At 58.7% G+C, this 18,803-nt stretch overlaps 1 protein-coding gene across 1 annotated transcript; it reads left to right on the forward strand.

Annotated features, from left to right (window-relative positions):
- Nucleotides 1-8,125: 8,125 nt before the first annotated feature.
- THY1 (Thy-1 cell surface antigen) lies at nucleotides 8,126-18,311 on the forward strand. The gene is made up of 4 exons (XM_054005426.1): nucleotides 8,126-8,233; nucleotides 13,154-13,242; nucleotides 14,106-14,441; nucleotides 15,691-18,311. The coding sequence occupies exons 2-4, from the start codon at nucleotides 13,206-13,208 to the stop codon at nucleotides 15,801-15,803; spliced, it is 486 nt and encodes a 161-aa protein (XP_053861401.1). The 5' UTR covers nucleotides 8,126-8,233; nucleotides 13,154-13,205; the 3' UTR covers nucleotides 15,804-18,311.
- Nucleotides 18,312-18,803: the final 492 nt, after the last annotated feature.

Below are 18,803 nucleotides of genomic sequence, written 5' to 3' on the forward strand. Positions count from 1 at the left end.
ACCCAACAGTCTTCCTAGCTCTGTTTCCTTTGAAGTGAGATGGTTACAGGCCAGCACGACCACAGGGCAACAAAACCTGCTCAGCTGTCGTGTCCTAGCCGACAGCAGTGCGTGCCCCAAACCCACCCACCCCACATTCCCAGAGGTCAGGCGAGCATCTCTCAGGTTCTCCCTCTCTTTCCAGCCCAGCCCAAATGGTTGCAGGAACCGGAACTGCACATGTTAACGAGGATGGGTGCTGCTAGGTTCTTCGTGAATAAACAATGCTCATCAACCGTCTCCTTTCCTGAAGGCCCGTCGGGCTGGGCGCAAAGGAATCAAGCCAGGCCGTTTCCATTTCACGTCGCCTGCATTATTCATGGTTCCAATCAAGAGGCATGAGAGCCAGGCTGGCATGCGCTGGAAACAGAAGGATGCAAGCTGTGCTGGGCACCTCTGCCAGACGCCCCCACTTAGAGCCCCCCAAAGGCAGCAGGAGCTCAATTCTGACCCTGCTCACTCCATCGGGCTGGTGAAAATCAGCATGGCTATGCCCCTTACACCAGCCGTGCATCTGTCCCATTGGTTTCAATGGTGATTACCGGCACGCAAGGTCCAAATCTGGCCTTAGGCTTCTACCTCACAGTGGGCACAACCCGGGGCTCCGCTCACTGGCAGCGTGAGCAGAAAGGCCAAGGACTGAGTGGGCCCTGGAGGTGGAGAAGGGAGTTCAGGCTGAGCACTGGTCCCTCCAGGGCAGGATGGGGGCATGCTGACGTGAGGGGGAGCCGGGAATGCACGATGCGGCCCCCAGCGCTGGCACCTTTCACTGGTTTTAAATTCGATGTGTCCTGCAAGAAACATGCTGAAAATCTGGAAGAATTGGAGCGAGAACCAGGGGGAAGGGTGCTGCAATGCCAAGGGACTGCATTTCAATGCAGACTGTGGGCCGAGGTCTGTACAGTGTCTATAGGGCCCAGCCGTTCTCCTGGCCGGTTCTTGTATTCCCAGTTGAGGGCATGGCTTCCCCATAGCTAGGCAGCTTTGTTTTCGATGGGCAGATGGCTCCTGGATGCAGCCTAGCACTGCACACGGAATACAGAAACCCAGCACATCTGAACCCCACCCGTCGCTGCTCTGGGGGCCAAGGGAGACTCCCACGGAGAGCCCAGGAACTGGGGGAGGAGGCTGCAGTGCTGAGAGGGGGATGGGGATTTTAATCAGCCAGGGTATGAGCCGCAATCTCTGGCTCCATTGCCTCCTGCTCACAGCGGCCTCTTTGCTCTGTCCCTGCAGAATTCGGCACCTTGGTCCGGTAACTACTTGGTTGCCTGTGACGGGAAGGCTGTGGTGGGTAATGGCTACACGCTGAGCAGAGAGGATGCCAAGGGTTTCCATTAGCTTGAGCTTCATTAAAGTGCCCGATAGGTGGGCCGGCTGAGTGCAGCAGCTCAGGGCGGGCACGGGGTGCAGCAGGAGGAGGGAGCAGTGCGGGGAGCAAAGCGGGCAGCTGGCTTAGGGAAGAAGCAGAAGCAAAAGCCGTGGCTTGGACAGGCCTGGCTCCTTGCTCCAGAGCCCCAACTCACGGGGCAATGCCTGAGCCCTCCATTTCCCGCAGCACTGCAATGCAGCCACGCTGCTCTTCTCCTGGCCACCGTGGGAGCCGTGCTGGGAGGGAGGCTCCCCGGGGGCTGGGGCGCGGGGTCTCAGGGCTGCTTCATGCTCGTGCTTTGAGTTTATCTCCAGGGAATCGACTGTGGGAAAAGAGCCCAACAGGGAGTCCCCGCACGCGAATTCTTCTGTCCACAGAGCAGGTCTCCCATGGGCAGGGTGAGCTCTCCGCCCCACCCCCTACATACCTCCAGTGGGACATAGAAGGGCTGCGAGGGAGGTCGGACTCCACAGCCTGCTTGTTCACCCGCCTCTCTGCTGAACCTGCCAGCATGGGGGCATGGGAAGGAGTGTTGGGATGGGGGCATCTGTCCAGCAGGGTCTCTGTTGCCCGGCACACAGGCCTCCCAGGGACATTTCCCTGGCACAGGGAACCCGCCTACGCCCAGGTACAGAGAAGACTCAGCAGCCTTGGATGCAGAGCACAGATTAGGGCCAAAGAGGGAGGGGACAACTGGCCAGGACGTTCTTGCGGCCCAAGATTGTGCACTCTTGTGAATGCCCATGGGGGGGCATTGATCTAGAGCCACAGTTTGAGCTGCCCTGGGCCACACCGGGGACTGCACCAATCCCCAGAGCCACTGAATGGGGGAGGTGCAAACTGCTTCCCTTCTGTCCCTGGGCTAGGATGCATCTGCAACGGAGCAGCCAGCACCCGCCCTGGCCTGGGTTCAAACCGTCGGCCAGGAGCTCACCGGCTGAGTGTGTCCCCCCACACCTGGAACTGGCTGCTGCAGCCAATCCCCCACCCAGGGCTGGCGGGTGCAGAACCGCTGGGCTGGGTTGCGCTGCATCCTGCTGGCATGTTCCCAGCCCATGCCTGGCAACTCTGTCTGATTGTGGGAGCGGCTTGGCACTCGGCTGCTGTGTTTGTGAGTGAGCCCCACAATGCACCAGCGCGCTGTGATTCATGGGGCTGGGGTGGACTCTTTTCTATCCATCATAACAGGCACATGGGGTGGTGGATTCTCAGCAGGGCTCCACAGGATCCCCCCCCCCCCTCCACCTGCCTGCCTGCCCCACAAGAAGGGGCTCTCCCGCTGCATTTGCTCCCTTTCTTTTCTGTTCCTCTCCGGGCCATGGGGGCTGGTGGGATATGTAGTCACAGGCCTGCTGCTGGGGCAACCTGAGCACAGAGCGGGGCATGGAGATCACTGAGGCAGCTACGTCCCTCTGAGGTGCAGAGAGTCATTAAACTGCACCAGGATGTCTCCCTGTCACTGTCAGGAGTGGGGACAGCACCTGGTTCCTTCCCTTGCACCCGGAGCTCCTGGGATAGCCAGCCCTTCTCGCAGCAGCCTTGTACGGAGCAGTCTGACCTTCCACCCAGACGCTCCCCATCAGGGGCGAGGGGACAGCAGGGGCCTCTCTGGATTGAGGGCAAAGACCCCAAGGCCTATCTCTGGGGCAACCATAGCACCAGCGGGGTCCCAGAGACGCTGAGCCCTCTGTGTTACCAGCATGGCCGAGCCACACTGGGACGGCTTTCACCCTGACAGGTGAATTCAAGCAGGCTACAAGGGAGGGGCTTTTTCCTCTGAGCAGGATGGAGATGTGAAAGTGGGCAAGGGCTTTGGGGCATTCAAGCTGACCTAGTCTCCTGGAATGTCTGTCTGTCTGCCACCCTGCCTACCCCCTGTCTGTAGATCTGTCTGTGCCGCCCTGCCTACCCCTCTATCTGTAGGTCTGTCTGGGCCACCTCTGTCTGTAGGTCTGTCACATTCTGAGTGCATTCTCGCCTTGGGTATCACTCCAGCAGACTTCTGGAGGGGGAAGGCTGCACCAGCTCTCTGCTTTTCCTTTGTGTCATTCTCCTTTGCCTGGTGTCTGGGGGATATTCCTCCCTTGCCAGCCCCTTCATGGTGACCTGATCTCCCCCCATTCTATCCTCACCTCTAAGGCTTCACATCTGCCCAGCTGTCTTGGGCTAGCCTGGACCATGCGATTCCTTTGCTGGCTGGGGAGAAGGGACAACTGCTGAGCGCACCTTCTGCCCTCTCTCCTCCCAGGAGATGTGCCACCTCCACAGAGCAGCTTGGAGGGGCCAGTGATTGCGATGTATCTGCTCACTCTAACAAGCAGTCCTACCTTCTTCATCAAGTGTGTCCAGGAGGGCCGGGGTGGCTGCTGCTCTCTGATGTATGGAAGGGAGCCAGCTTCTGATCTGCAGTAAAGACACCAGCCTATAAACTTCTGCAAGCGCTTAATGTCCAAATGGCTGCAAAACACATGGGAAGGAAAGGCACTGATTAAAAACAGACAACGCTGCCCAGAAACTGCACACTCACTCCTGGCTATAAGTCACCGAGTGCTTTTCATCTCTCTTTGCCATAGCATGCGTATATTAGCATTGCTGTGTGTTGTGCTGCTCGGTGTGTTTGTTATATACTGCTGTTTGTGTGCGGAATTGTGGGTTTTTGCGTTGGTGGCTTACAATAATGTGCATGTAGTGTCTGTCTATTGTGTTGATGTGTGTTTACACAGTGTTGTTTTTCTCTCTGCATGTTGCTATGTGTGAAATCAGTTCTGGATTTGTGTGACATGGACATGCCCAGGCAGGTGTGTTCCCTGTGCCCAACCATCTTCTCAGTATTCACCAACGGGGGTCACGTGTGGTCTCTGCCAATAACCAGGACAATGCTCATACAGGGAAACAATTCCAGAGCTATGTGAAGTGGGATGCTGTGTTCCAAACAATCAACATCTGTCGAGCCAGCCCACCTCTTGGGTTTAGTGGCTGGACCAGGTGCAAACTTGAGCCTTTACAAGGACAAAAGACCCCCAAGAGAATAGGGGATCCCCTGGGCTGGGAGACAGTAGTCTGTAACTGTACAAAGGAAGAAGATAGGGCAGAGGATGTTATTCATTATGGAGGAGACGCTGGCAGCAGGAGTGCTCATGAAAGGTGGATGGCCCCTGGACAAGCACTGCAAGGATTGACCATTGGGTGAGAAATACCTTAGTAGATGGGAAGATAACTCACTAATAAGTACTATAGATTGCACTTTGGATATTTTTATTTGTAACCTTGTGTTTCCAAACCCTTACACTTGCTTGTATTTGAATCTCTAGCTGACACACTGTGAAATAAACTTCAGTTTGGTTTTACCATAGACATGTCTGAGTGCCTTGTGCTAAAGAGCGCGTTGGACTGAGGTGAAACCAGTGAAGTGGGGGGTACTGCTTCCCTGGGGGCGGTAGCTCACTGTACCCTGCGGGTGTCCAGAAGACAAGGGTCGGGCCACTGGAGTGTAACAAAGTGGGGCGTAAATTGGTAGCTTGCCTTGGGAGAGAGCGGGGCTGGTGGAGCCCAGGGCACAGCACCAGTGGTTTCCCCAGGTGGGCACAGACAGTGCCCCTCTTCCTGTGAGCAGGTGGTCCTGATTCACACCAGCAGGGCTGGTGCAAGGAAGTTTCGCACCCTAAGTGAAACTTCCACCTTGCGCCCCCCCCCCAGCCCTGTGGCAGCTCCCCCCCCCCCCCCCCCCGTGGCAGCTCCCCGGCCCGGGGAGCCGTGCGGCAGCTCCCCGCCCCAGCTCACCTCTGCTACGCCCCCTCCCTGAGCACACCAGCCCGCTCTGCTTCTCTCCCTCCCGGGCTTGCAGCACCAAACAGCTAATTGGCGCCGCAAGCCTGGGAGGCGGGAGAAGTGGAGCAGCAACGGTGTGCTCGGGGAGGGGGCGTAGCAGAGGTGAGCTGGGGTGGGGAGCCCTGCGGCAGCTCCCCCCGACCCTGAGGCACACCCCCACCGTGGCAGCTCCCCATGCCCCCAACCCGGGGAGCCGTGTGGCAGCTCCCTACCCCAGCTCACCTCTGCTACGCCCCCTCGCCAAGCACGCCATTGCTGCTCTCTTCTCCCGCCTCCCAGGCTTGTGGCGCCAATCAGCTGTTTGGCGCCGCAAGCCTGGGAGAGGAGGAGAATTAGAGCGGGGGCGGTGTGCTGGGGAGGAGGCGGAGCAGAGGTGAGCTAGGGTGGGGAGCTGCTGCATGGCTCCCCAGGCTGGGGGGGTGGGGAGCTGCTGCGGGGGGGGGAATTGGGGGCACCGCTTTTTGGCTCCCCCAAATCTTGCCGCCCTAGGCAACCGCCTAGTTCGCCTTAATGGTAGCACCAGCCCTGCACCCCAGACCCCTCGGGTAACCCTGAAAAGTGTCACCAGGTGTTATACAGCACCGTGTAGCTGTGTGGTATGTGCTGCGTTTGCATTCTGATGTGTGTCTTTCACACAGCGCTGGGCCCCCAGCCGCTCTGCCCAGCAGGGAGAGCTTTGGCTGTCCTCCGAGGTTTGCATTTCAGACTCCTCTCCAGGGATAGAGAGTCCAACAACATCTTGTGTCCCCTCTCCTGTTTCACAGCTGTGCTGTCGCCAGCCCCCACCCCACCTATAGGAAACCGGGCTGCCTTGTGAGAGCGCAGCTGTGGGTAAGATTCTGTAGATCTAGCAAAAATCCTGCTGCCCAGCCAGCTAGCAAAACCTCAGTGCTAGGATGGCGCCAGGGGAATGGCCTTTGCTAGAGCAGAATGTGACCTCTGTATCAACTTTCACAGCACAGACCTGTTCAGCTGCTTGTCCAGGGGACCCTTTGGGGGCAGGTCAGATATTGAGGCATTTGCGCTGCCTAAGAATACGGTTGCTGCCCAGGCACAAGGCCAAGGTGCAATATTCACAGTGGCATCTGAACTCCTGGGGTCTGCGAGCTTGTTGGCCTTTGCTTCGGCTTTGCCAGGAGCTTGGGGTGTTTCACCAGATTCTGCTCAAGCCCAGGGGCCCGGCCAGCTCAGTGCAAAGGTGTTTTGATCGTCACGTTAGAGCATGCTCCATTGGTGCAAACTGCCGCTTGCCTGTGTACACGAGGGGCTGCACCGGTGCTGCTGCAAGCGTGGCTGAGTCAATGATGTCTGTGACGGAGGCAAAGTCTTTGTCACCTTCACGTCCTCCTTGCATCCCCAGCTCTGGGGCCATCCAGCTACCAGTCCAGCCCCTGTCAAGTAGAGCAGTCTCCGGGCTAGTCTATTTTATTCCAGTCGCTACTTGCTAATGCCACAGAAGCCCTGCATCACCTAAGCACTCCTCGATGCAGGAGGGAGGTGTCAGCTAGCCAGGTCCTCAGGGGGTGCAGCTGCTTTTGCACTTTGTGCAAACAGCCCAGCAGGGAGTCTGGGCCCAGAGCGATGTGGGAGTGAAAAGAGGCCTCTCTTTTCCCTTAAGAGCAGCCCGCCTGTGGGAGTGAAGTGAGATGACTTCCATGCTGTTGACATTTTTGCGCCAGGGAACAGCAACATTCCCATGGAAACCGGGGAAATGTCACCTCTAAGGGAACCACCCATTTCCAAAAATGGGGCCAAACCTGAAATGGGAGGTGGGGCTTCACACACAAGTCTGTGTGGTCGTGGGTGTGGGTGGGTGGCAGGGGGGGCGTTAAGAGGGGGATGTGGCAAAATGACAAGAGGTGCTAGCTGTTGCCCTGCCTGATCTGGGTCTGCAGCGAACACGGCCGGGTGCTGCATGACCCATGCCTTACGGTTTGTCCCTCATTGCCACCTGTCAAACACCAGCCCCTTGGCCTCCCCCCTCCCCCAGCCTTCACGTGCGGGGAGGGTCTGAGGCTCCCCGTGCACAGCAGAAATTGACAACTCAAGGTGCAAGGCAGCGGGACTCCAGTCACGAAGGTCGCCTCACCCCTCCCTTTTGTGAGGTTTCCACAGCCCAGGTGCGGGCGCCGGGATGGAGCAGTCCATCCTATCCAACAGCAGGTGCCTGGGCCAGAGAGCACGGGGACGTCAGCCTCAGCTCTGCAGTTAGCCGCTGCTGCTCTAAGTTGTGTCCCATAGGGTGGGGCCAGCTTAGGAGGTGGTTTGTGCCATGGTTCCCCTGCCTTGTTCGCTTCTGCTTCCAGGCCTAGGGCGCAGGGTCTTCAACCCGTCCAGCCGTGATGGGTTTGGGCCCTGATCCTGAGTGCCCCACCTTCCACCCCCCGATGCCAGAAGGAGGCTGCTTGCACGAAAGAGACTCTGGCAGTGGGGGCCCTTGTTGCACAGGGGGGTGGAACGCGGGGAGCGTCAGGGGGTGCCCCGAGACCTCCCCCCTGGAAGGTAGCAGCGTGGGCTGCCATGTCCCTAACCCCCCCCCCGGCACACTGCAATCACCACGCTGGGTGCAGCGGGCAACATTAAAGCCCTCTTGGCATCTTGGCAGTGCCGGGGCTACTGGGCAGATGGGCTCAAATGCTGAGAGCCCCCTGGGGGAAGGGCTCTTTTCTCTGCACCTGTCCCCCAGCCAGGGGCCTGCCTGCCTGCTCCACACACACACACATACACACCCGCCCAGGCTGTGCGCCTGCCAGGCGCTGACAACAGGCCTTGGGAAGCAGCCGGACTGCAGAGGGCAGGGCTGTCTCCACTGCAGGGGCTTGCAGGGGGTGGGGCTGGGCTGGCAGCCCCGCTCCTGATTCGCGGGGGCGCCGGCGCCTCCCTTCCCCAAACTGCAGGCGCAGCGCGCCCCAGAGCAGAGCCGCGCAGGAGGAGAAGGAGCAGCAGCAGCAGCAGTCGGTCGGCGGGCGGAGACGGAGCGCAGCGCCCGGACAGGTGAGGATGCGGGGCCGCTAGGGTCCCTAGCCCGGAGCGGGGGACGCAGCCCGGGGTCTGAGCCGGGCAGGGGGCGAGCCAGTGCCGCAGCCCAGAGGTGCAGGCGGCTGGGGGCGGTGATGGAGAGCCGGGGAATTGGGACGGGGGGGCTGGATGCTCTGCAGAGGCACAGCCCTGCTCGTCTGATTGTCTTGCTCGCCAGCTTTTCCCTGCCCGGCCCGCCTCACCCTCTCTCCAGCCGGCTGGAGATGGGGGAAGTGTATGGCCCAGAGCACCGGGTTCCTTCGCCTTTTCCCCCAGCTCCCGCGGGGAGCAGAGAGACTGGAGCCGGGGCAGCCTCGGGGCGGGGTTAATAATTGCAGGGATGCCCCCCCCCCCCCAGCTCCGCAGCAGCCCTGCGAGCTCTCACTGCGGTGCTGCGGGGACCCCACCTGCCGATGCAGCGCTGCTGATGCTGCCAGAGCCCCCAGGACTGCAGTGAGGCGCTCTGGCCAAGCCCCAGTGCAAAGCCCGGCGCTGCAGGCTGCGCTGCGGAATGGCGCAGTGGCGCCGGGGGCGTTGGTAGAAGGGGGGAGATAGAGGGTGACCCAGCGGGGTGGGGTTGGGGGCAGTGGCCAGCTGTGGGACTGGGCTGGGGGGGCGGGAGAGGATGGATGGTCTGGCTGCAGATCGGCGCTTGGGAGCAGGCTCGTGATGAGACAGGGAACCCCTTCCTCGCCTCTCTGCCCCCTGCCTGCCTGCATCTCTCAGCCCACCCCTGCTGCCTTCCTCCTCCCCCATCCCTTCTTCTCTCTCCACCTCCACTCCCCCTCCCCCGGTGACTCATCTCTGCTCCCACGCCTGATGAGACAAGAGCAGACTGGATCCCAGAAAACACAGCCTGGGGGAGGGCGCTGAAAACCCTGGAACAGAAATAAAAATAAACCAGGTCCTGTAAATCAGCAGCACACTCACCTGGGGGTGGGGGGTAGAACCCCCCGGGAGCGGGACAGCCATGGGGAGCGGGGGGAGGACGGAGAACAAATTACATTCAACTTGCAAGACACTTTTGCCCTCGAGGTCCCGGGGATCGTCTGCTCAGCGAACCCGGTGGCCATCCCTACACACTCCCCATGGCAGGTCCTCCGGGGCTATGCAGGCTCTCTGCCACTGGGGTTCAGTTCAGGCTGCCCAGGGGTGACGGGGGGGTCAATATTTTGGTGAGCAGAGGCCAGTTGCTGGGCAGGGGGGTTGCCTAATAAGGCTAGTCCCCATGGAGAGATTTCACTGACATTGGAAATTGGTTTTGACCTGCCGGGATCTGAGCTCTGTGCTCCCCGCTACAGCCCGTGGGCTGTCAGCACCCAGCCCAGCCTGTCTCCCTAGGGAGGTATGAGGGGCTCAGGATGGGTCAGGTGGGTGTGGATAGGGCTGGAGTCAGCAGTTTCTATTATCATGCCCATCAGGGTGGTGGCTGAGGTTAGAGCGGGGGCACTAGCAGCTAGAACTCCTGGGTTCTTTTCCCAGCTCTGGGAGGGAATGGCTAGTGGTTAGGAGGGCACTGGGACTCGGGAGCCAGGATTCCTGGGTTCTGTTCCTGGCCTGGCTGCTGACTGGCCATGTAACCTTGGTGGTTACATCCCCTCTCTGTGTAATGGGGCAGGTGATACCTGTGCCCCTCAGTAGAACACCTTGAGAACCGCTGATGACAGATGGCGATGCCGTAGGAGCATCTGTGGTCACCACGCCCCTCGCTATGGAGTCCCTGGGGCTGGGATCATTGGCGTGGGGGGATGTTTTCAGGGGAAGCAGAGGGACCTTGCTGCACAGCTCAGGATATGGCTGCTGGAGGAAGGAATAAGGAGAATGTTTATATTTTTTCAGTTCTAAATGAGGAGGGGTGGGGGGAGTTGTCTGGTTTTTAAATCAAGGAACATTGCATGTTTCCTGAACGGGGGAGGGTATCTGTGAATGGACCCCCCTACACACACACACATCTTTAGCTTGGGCCTTACTCAAACCAACATGGGAAGCGGGCAAGAGCAGCCTGCATACACAGCCCTCTGCAAGCACACACAGCCACACCCTTTGCACTCATCCCTTTTCTGTCACTCTCTCCTCCCACCGGCAAACAGCCCTCTTCTCCCCACCTCTGCCACACACACAGTTCTAGGGCTGCCGGCCTCCACCACAGCCCAGACACGCTCCCTTCACATCCCCCTCCCCTCCTCTCAGCCTCTCGCTCTCTTTGCAGCTCCTCCTGTAACACTGCTGCAGTGGAAAGTGGAGGGCTGTGGACCTGACAGACAAGCCCCTGCGCCCCGTCTCTAGCAGGAGCGGTGGGCGGGGCAGGGCCACCCCTTGCTCCCCAGCCGGCAGGTGGAAGGGGTGGGGAGGGACCCCCACTTGCTCTGGCTCAGGGCCCCACAAACCCCTAATCCGCCCCTGTGCAGAGGGGTCTGGAACAGATGGGTGAGGCTAGAGGCTTGTCTTCGCTGCAGCGCTGACGCCAACGTTATCCGCAGCTTGAGTCCCGTCCCCATGCAAGGGAGAATCTGCTTCTAATTAGAGTTTGGCCGACGCAGCAGCTGCTCACACGGCTGCTCTGTGCGGCAAAGTGGCGCCTCTCCCTGGAGCTAGGCTAAACAGAGAAATCGCTGCATTGAAGACAATAGCCTAAGAGAGGAGCAGGGACGGTTAGGAGCCCAAACGCGGCCGTTCCGAGCCAATCTGTGCCCCTGTTTAGGCGCTGATCCACCCTCACCCCTAGGATTCATTTGCGCTTGGAGAGGGAGTAGGATTTGGTGCCTAGGGTGGGTCAGGAGACCTCTGGGAGTTGCCATGGGTAAGCAGAGTCGATCGCAGGCGTAGGGGCAGCGGAAAGTCAAAGGCGTCAGAAGGACCAATGTCCTGGGGAACAAATGAGACTCGAGTGGTCCCTGCCCTTTGGAAGCTGTACTTTGCAAGCAGCCCTTTTCTGCAAACGCTGCACAGATGGGGCCGTTCTCGCTGGGCGGAAGAAAATATATATAGTTGCGCATTCCACATAGCACTCAGGGTGAATTAATCAGTCTGGTATTAATCATTTCCTTGCTGCTGCTCTGGGGCATGCACATCATGTGCCCCCCTCACAGCAGGAGCTCACTCTTCCCTCCCTCCCTCCCTTCCACTCCCGGCCCCAGCTCCTGCAGGAGCTCACTCTCCTCTCTGCAGCCACAGAGTGAAAGGAGCTCCCGGGGCTGGAGGAGTTCTGTGCCCCCGATGGTTATTTGGGGGGGGGGTGCCCTTGATTGCCTTCCCCCTTGTGCATGCCCCTGCTGCTGCTCTTGTGAAAAAGGATCATCCTGCTGATGGGGATCTAGACCTGTCCAAACTCAGTGTCCCCTCGGCAGCCCCTCAGGCTGGTGTAGGCGCAGAATGTCTCTAACTCTGCCCCCAGACTCTACAGTGCCCTCTTCTGCTCGGCAAACAGACGGCTCCATTCCTGCCACAGGCGCACACTCATCTTATCGGGCAGTTGTGCCCAGCCCTTTTTTCTCGTGTGCGAACACACCTTCCCAATGCACGCCTTTGCGTGCACATGGATACGCACGTCTTTCCCACCCCAGCCCCTGCTAACTTGGCGAAGGTGACTCTCTCTCTGGCTCCCCTTTCTCTCCCAACCCCCCAAAGGGAGCTGGACCATCTGGCTCCCAAGACCTGCGTGCAGTCACTTGGCCCTCCCACGATTTTAGGCTCTGAGGATTGCACAAGCCAAAATGTCAGCTCCCTCCCATTGCACACGCTGCAAGGAAGCCAGAGGGACCCTGCCAGACACAGGGAATTTTTCATTCCCAGTTGCTGCAGCGCTGCTCCCTTCCTAGTCAAAGTGGGTCCAAAAAGCACTGTAATCCACACAGGTAGAAGCTCCCTGTCTGGCTGCCTCCCCCCTCCCCCCTCTGCTCAGCTGTGTTCTTGGCCCCTTTCTCGGGCTGCATGGCTATGAGTCATCCTTGCTCACTCCCACCAACCCAGCCTGCTGCAAGGGGCCAGGCCACGTGTCTGAGCTTGGGGGTGTGGAGGGGAGTCAGGTCAAAGAGAGGAATTAAGTGGGCTTGAGCTGCCTGACGCTGCAGCTCAGCCCCCCTCCCTTTTCATCTGGGGACCGTGTGGGAACTCGCAGGTGTTGTAAATGTGCCCCCGGCACAGAGCGTGCTAGTGCAAGGGCCATGGGCCAGGCATGAGAGCTCTGGAGCTGGGCGTGCTGGGGAGGTGGCGGTGCACACACACATCTGCCTGCAGGCACATGCATTTGTGTGACCTGCTTTAATGCGTGTCACAGGGGGCTCAGATGCCATGGTGATGAGCACCATGGGTGGTGTTTCCCAAGGAGCCTAAGGGACTTAGGAGCTGAAATTTGATATGAGTTGGGCACCTCACTCCTCTCCCACTCTTTTGAAGAATCACAGCCCACATTTCTCCTTGGTGGGTGCACAGATACCATGGTGATGGGCCCTGTATAAGTGAGATCCGAATGCGAGAGAGCACCTATAAACAAACATAAGGGGCTGCGCGTGCTGCTCACTGGGGGGGGTGCGTCTGCCTTTCTCTGCTCGTGTGCATTCACTGGCACGTTGCGTACGAGCGCACGCGCCCATCTCCGCGCTCAGGTGAGTGTGTGGTCACGTAAGACCTGAGCCAAAGCCCACGGGAGTCTTTCCACTTGCTGTAGTGGGCTTCGGCTCTGGTCCCAAGTACCACTCGCTGCATGTGTCCGTGTTGATGTGCCTTGGGTGTGCACACGCACAGATACCTGTCTGTGTGTGCTCACGTGTGCCCAGGTGCCTCTGTGTGCATTTATGGGCATGCCCGGGTGTGGTCACGCGCCTGCCTGTAGGTGTGTACGTAGGGTCGCACAGATCCTGGTCGGGTCAGTAACCAGCATGTTCTCCTCCTGCTCAGGCCCCCCTCGCCGTTCTCCACCGCTGACAGCCCCAGCACAGAGGGCAGAAAGATGAATCCCACCATCAGCATCGCTGTCATCCTGACAGGTAGGGGCCCCGTGGTGCAATTATGCTGTCACCTAGTGGCCATTCTCCATAAGTGGCGCTGGCTGGAGAGACCAGACATAAGCTGTAATGCTTCACTCCAGAGAAAGCGAGGCCCACCGCATCCTCGCATGGGGGGGCCAGGCACAAAACGAGGTGGGGGAGAGCTAGATTGATGCAGCTAGCTACACAGGGACCAACAAGCAGGCTTTGTCTATGCCAAGGTGCACCCAGTGGATAGTATGATTTCATAACACATGGGCTGCCATGCTGGGTTTCAGCCCCAGGGCAGCTGGGCCCCATTGAATGGATGTGCTTTGGAGTAAGGGACCTAAAATGCAGCCTTCCCCGTAACAAAGGGCCCTATGAGGGTACAGCAGACACTGGTCTTGACCCTGCCCCCTCCCCCCGTTCTCATTTCCTCTGTGCTGGAGTGGCAGGCGATTTGCAGGCTGGGGTGTGGGGAGGAGGTGACTGGATAGACTGTGGGTCCAGGGACATTGTGGGGTGCAGGGATGTTATCATCTCTCCTGCTTCGCAGTGACCCCACAGTGGAATGCACTGGCTTGGTTTGGGGAGAGAGATCACTCGCTAACAGCACAACCCCAACGGTTAAAAGCCAAACTATTGCTGCAGGCGAACAGAGAGTCTCCACTAGCTCAGGTGGTTGAGCCCTCATTTTGCGAGCAGGAAGTCTTGGCTTCTCCAGCCCTGTGCGCGTGTGGTTTAGCCAGAAACTGCGACGTGTCTCCCTAGCATGTGGATTCACTGCTGCACGCACTGGAGCAAGGGGCAGCCATAGGGGTGCTCCTGCCTTCGCCATTCCCCCCCTCGCTCCCCCGCCTGACCCTGTTGGCCTGTCCCAGTGCTGCAGGTTGCCCATTGCCAGAAGATCAAGGAGCTGAGCGCCTGCTTGCTGGGTCAGAACCTGCGCGTGGACTGCCGCTACGAAAACAAGACCAGCAACTTCCTGACGTACGATTTCAGCGTGCTCAAGGAAAACAGGAAGCGGGTGATCCAGAGCAACCTGAACGTCCCTGAGAACAGCCTCAAGACCCGATCCAACATCACCCTGTCCAAGGACCTGGCGTGCCTGCAGCTGTTCGACTTCACCACCGCAGACGAGGGCATCTACATCTGCGAGCTGAAGATCACCGGTGACTACACCGGCAACCAGATAAGGAACATCACCGTCATCAAAGGTGGGCAGGGGAGGGGACCCTAGCACCCCTGGGCTTCTCGCTGACCTACCCCTGTGTGCCCCCCTTCAGGGCTCTGTTTTTGATGGCCCAAGGGACACTGATTCTCACAGGCCCACCTGATGCCCTCTGCCCATTTAAGCCCTGTGCCCAATGCTTTTCTGAGATAAAGGCATGTATGCTAATGCTTTCCAACCTAATGCAGCCAGGGCAGGGCCAGCAACGGAGTCACTGCTCCCCCCACACACATCCTTGCCTGGAGCCAAACCCCTCTCGCCCTCCAGTGCCTTGTGCCTTTTGCAGGCATCTCTCGGAGGCACCCACCCACCCAGCTTCCCACTGGGCCCTGCAAATCCTAGAGCCAGCTCTGCGCTGGAGAATGGTCCCGATCAGAACCGAGCCCAGATCCGTAGAACTATCTCTGGCTGCTTGGCAGCCCACGCGTGGGCTGAGATTGATGCATCTCAGTGGACAGTTGCTAATGTCACCCCAAAGAACCCATCATAGTTGGTATGAAGTGGCCCCTTTGATACCCTGGCTCAGCAGAAACCAAGGACTAAAGGGGGCCAGCACTCCTTCCTGGGGACCCAGAACATATCCGACCCAGGACAGATCAGCAAGGTAGCATAAGGGGAAGAGCCCGACCTCTGCCCACCCTGTGACTGTTCTGTAGGGAAGGGACACCAGCCTCCAAGACTGTCCATCTGGAACATAGTGTCTGTAGGCTTTCTGCTGGGGAGAGGCCTTTTCCCACCCCAGAGTGCCACAAAGCACCTTGCACCCCACCTCTCATGGCCTGGGGTCAGGAAGGTACTTCCCTATGGGCAGGATCTTGCCTAGTTGTCCCCTAGGGGTTTCTTTCACCCGCTTTTGAAGCAGTTAGTGCTGGCCATTGTCAGAGAGAGGACACGGGAGTGGATGGAGCCCTGACTTGATGGTTATTGTTTGTATTGCAGTAGGACCTAGAGGCCCCAGTCGAGATCAGAGCCCCACTTGTGCCAGGCGCGGAGAAGACAGAGTGGGAAGCGCTCCCTTGCCCCAAAGAACTCGCAGTCTCGCTAGACAAGACACAGTGGGAGGGGAAATAGAGGCCCATGGAGGGGAAGTGACTTGCCCAAGGTCATGCAGCTGGTTCGTGGCAGAGCCAGAAAGAGAACCCAGGTGTCCCGGCTCCCAGCGCCCCGTCATTCCTCTTTCCCCGGGGATCTCATTTGTGCCTCGTCTCTCTTTTCCTCTCCCCCTGCCCTGGCAGACAAGCTGGAGAAATGTGCTGGCATCAGCCTCTTGATTCAGAACACTTCCTGGTTGCTGCTCCTGCTCCTGTCCCTGCCGCTCCTGCAAGCTGTGGACTTCGTGTCCCTGTGAAGGGAAGGAGCGACCGAACCGCCCAGCCGAGCCCCGCCGCCCCAACGTGGCCCTTTGCAAGAGAAGACCATGAACGATTTGAAACCAAGGAAATCTCTCTCTGTGTATATCTCTCTATATAGCTGTATATCTACCGAGCCCGCCCCCCCTGCCCTCACACCACACGTCCGAAACACGCTGGGGGCTGGGGTGGGTGTATTAAGCAGTATTAAAGGACCCAACGCATGGCAGCATTCCCTCGCGCTCTGCTAGATGGTGCAGCTTCTTCCATAGCACGTTCTGTTTGTTTGTTTGTCCCGGTGGCAGGGGGATCTATAGCCTCGAGGGAGCAGCTTGTCTTGTCCCCGTTTTTTGTCTTTCAAGGAGGGAAAGACAGGGGCCCCAGACCCAACTCTGGTAAAAGAGAGAGGATCAAAGAGTTAGGGGACCAACTGGGAAGTCCTGGCTACCACCCCAGCCTGGAGAACAGATGCTCGCTCAGCAACACAAGGTTGCCCAGTGTAAAGGCTTGTCCTGACCTAGGCAATGTCAGGCAAAGGGGATAGAGTAGGGTGCACTAGCTTTTCACCTCTGGGGAGCTGGGTTTGAATCCTGCCTGGTGAGATGAATTTGGTGGGCTCTCAGCCTGTTCTTAGCAGCCATCACTTCCGTATTGCACAAAGCCATGATCATTGGTATGACTGCTTCACCTGCATAGGAAAGGGCCAGCATTGAAACAGATCAGTCTTGGGGGTGTGAGCAACAAGGACACTTTAATACAGAGACAGCAAGGGGTGCTGAAGGTCTCAAGTTTGTGGTGCAGGGATAGGCAGATGGAGGGGGCCTCAGCACTGAAACAGCAAGGGGTGTGGAAGGTTTTATGCAGGGCTGCAGATGCACCTCTGTCCTAAGGACACTTGCCCATCACTCATCCATGCTCCGCTGGGCTTAAGCCCTCACCGTAAGATCAGAGGATGGCAGTTGCTATAGGAGTTGGTTGTTTTTTAAATTAATCCTGAACTAAGGAACTGAGGCAGCAGCCCTTTAAACTAGTCAGTGTGCCAAGGCCTAGAGCTCCTTGGGCATTGACTAATCCTGCTCCGTGGAGACTAGGGGTTAGCTGTGAAGGGAGACCCCTTGCTGAGCTGGGGCCAGCATGCCTCACTGCATGATCTCCAGGCAGTGGTCCCCTGGGCGGAGACACAGATAGCACTTGCATCTTCCTTTCACCCCAGCTTGCAAGGGGTGTGTGTGTGTGTGTGAAGAAACAAATGGGGGGGGGGGGGACAGCTCGGTCCCAGAGAAGAAGCCACTGTCCTTGGGGAGAGAGGAGATACAGCGATAGGGATGGGGGCCTAGGCAGCTGCCACCTCCCACTCCTCTGGCACCAGTGGAAGCTGCTCTGTGACATACCCCCATTAACACACATGGCTGTCTCCTGCTGGGGCTGACGCCAAGCCACAGGCTCTCATCCCTGCATGCCACCCTTTAGGTTTGACTCCAGGCACTAGCGAGACCAGCCCACATGGCTCCGCTCCTTGTCCTCCTTCAGCCCAGTCCCGCTCCCGAGTCGTGCTAGTGGGGGGGTGGGGAGAAGGCTGCAGCCTTCCTCCCTTGCAGGTTAACAGACTCCGGTGCGGGCCTGTTCCTTAGCACAACCTTCCCTCTCATTAGGAGCCTAAAGGGCCTAGGCAGGTGTTTCCTGTGGACACTGGTTAGCCGTAGGGGGAGCGAAGGCATCCCAAACCACAAAATGACCCCAAGCTTAGAGAGCGTCCCCAGCTCGAGACGGGGTCTGGGCAAGGCCTACCCGTCCCCCAGCAAGCTGGGGATCAAATGCCACAGGACTTACCAGGGAAGAAACTCCTGAGCCCACCTACCTAGCAGGGGCAGGCTAGATGGTGGAGGGTATTACATAGCTCTCTCCTGAGCACCAAAGGCATCTCACCCAGGGGTGGGCAAAAACAGCCTCTGCGGCACGGGGGAGCAGAGGTCCCACTCAGCCCGCTGCCATGCAGGTGAGGCAATGGGAACCCAAGATCACATGCATGGGAACTGACCAGGGCAAGACCTGGTGGAGCTGGAAGGGTTAATAGTGACGGGGGGGGGGGGGCGGTGTGCAGGCCTCAGCTAATTGTAATGTGCCCCCCCCCCTCTCTGATTGTGTGTGCTGAGCTTGAGACAACTGCAGTGCCAAGAGCCCTGGTGGCTGGCTAGGGGAGCTGCTTTCTTCCGTGATGCCCCGCGCCCTGCTTGTTCGCTGTACAATGCCCAGGTATCTCTCTGCTGTACTGCTCAGGTATCTCTCCGTGTACATCTCCCACCAGCCAGCCCTGGCCTGATGGTGAATGCAACGGAGGGAGGGGGAGGGTCAGACCCAGCCAACCCACACCGACGTGTCCTAGTCTTGTTTCGTGAACATTTGTAGTGTTTCCACAGCTTGGTGTACGAGAAATGCTGTTCAAGGGGGGAAAACAAGAACAACAAAAGAGCCTGTCTGCACAATAAATCCCTCGGTTGTGTGTTGGATTCGCAGCCACCTGCCTCTTTATTCCAACACTGGATTCAAGGGCTTTGAATTTGCTTGTCTAAGGGGCAGCCTGCCCTCTAGTGGAGACAAGCTGAACTGCTTAGCTGTGTGTCCTAGCGTCTATACTGCTGCAAGATAGTCCCCTCTCGCGCCAGCTGGCTCTATAACCAGCGCGGCTCCCAGGGCTAGCCCTGCCGGCCCGACATGCTCCAAGTAGCAGGGGGGACGAAGGGGAGCGGTGCCCGCCCTGCCTGGAAAGCGAGGAAGAGGCGGCTGGGGCCAGCTTTGCTCCCAGGGCTGTTTCTTCTCAGGCTGGAAGCTCCAGAATTGGACCCCTTCCAGCTCCCGCTGCCAGCCCCACCTGGGCCCTAGAGCCAGAGGGCTGGGGCTGGTAGACCCGCACAGGGGGTCCCCCGGGGTGACCCCCCCCACACACACACATGCTGCAGGCGCTGGGGCTAGCCCCTGCCTATAGGGGGACCCAGAGCAGC

The sequence above is a fragment of the Malaclemys terrapin genome, chromosome 15 (assembly GCF_027887155.1).
Source record: "Malaclemys terrapin pileata isolate rMalTer1 chromosome 15, rMalTer1.hap1, whole genome shotgun sequence".
NCBI classification, from domain to species: domain Eukaryota; kingdom Metazoa; phylum Chordata; order Testudines; family Emydidae; genus Malaclemys; species Malaclemys terrapin.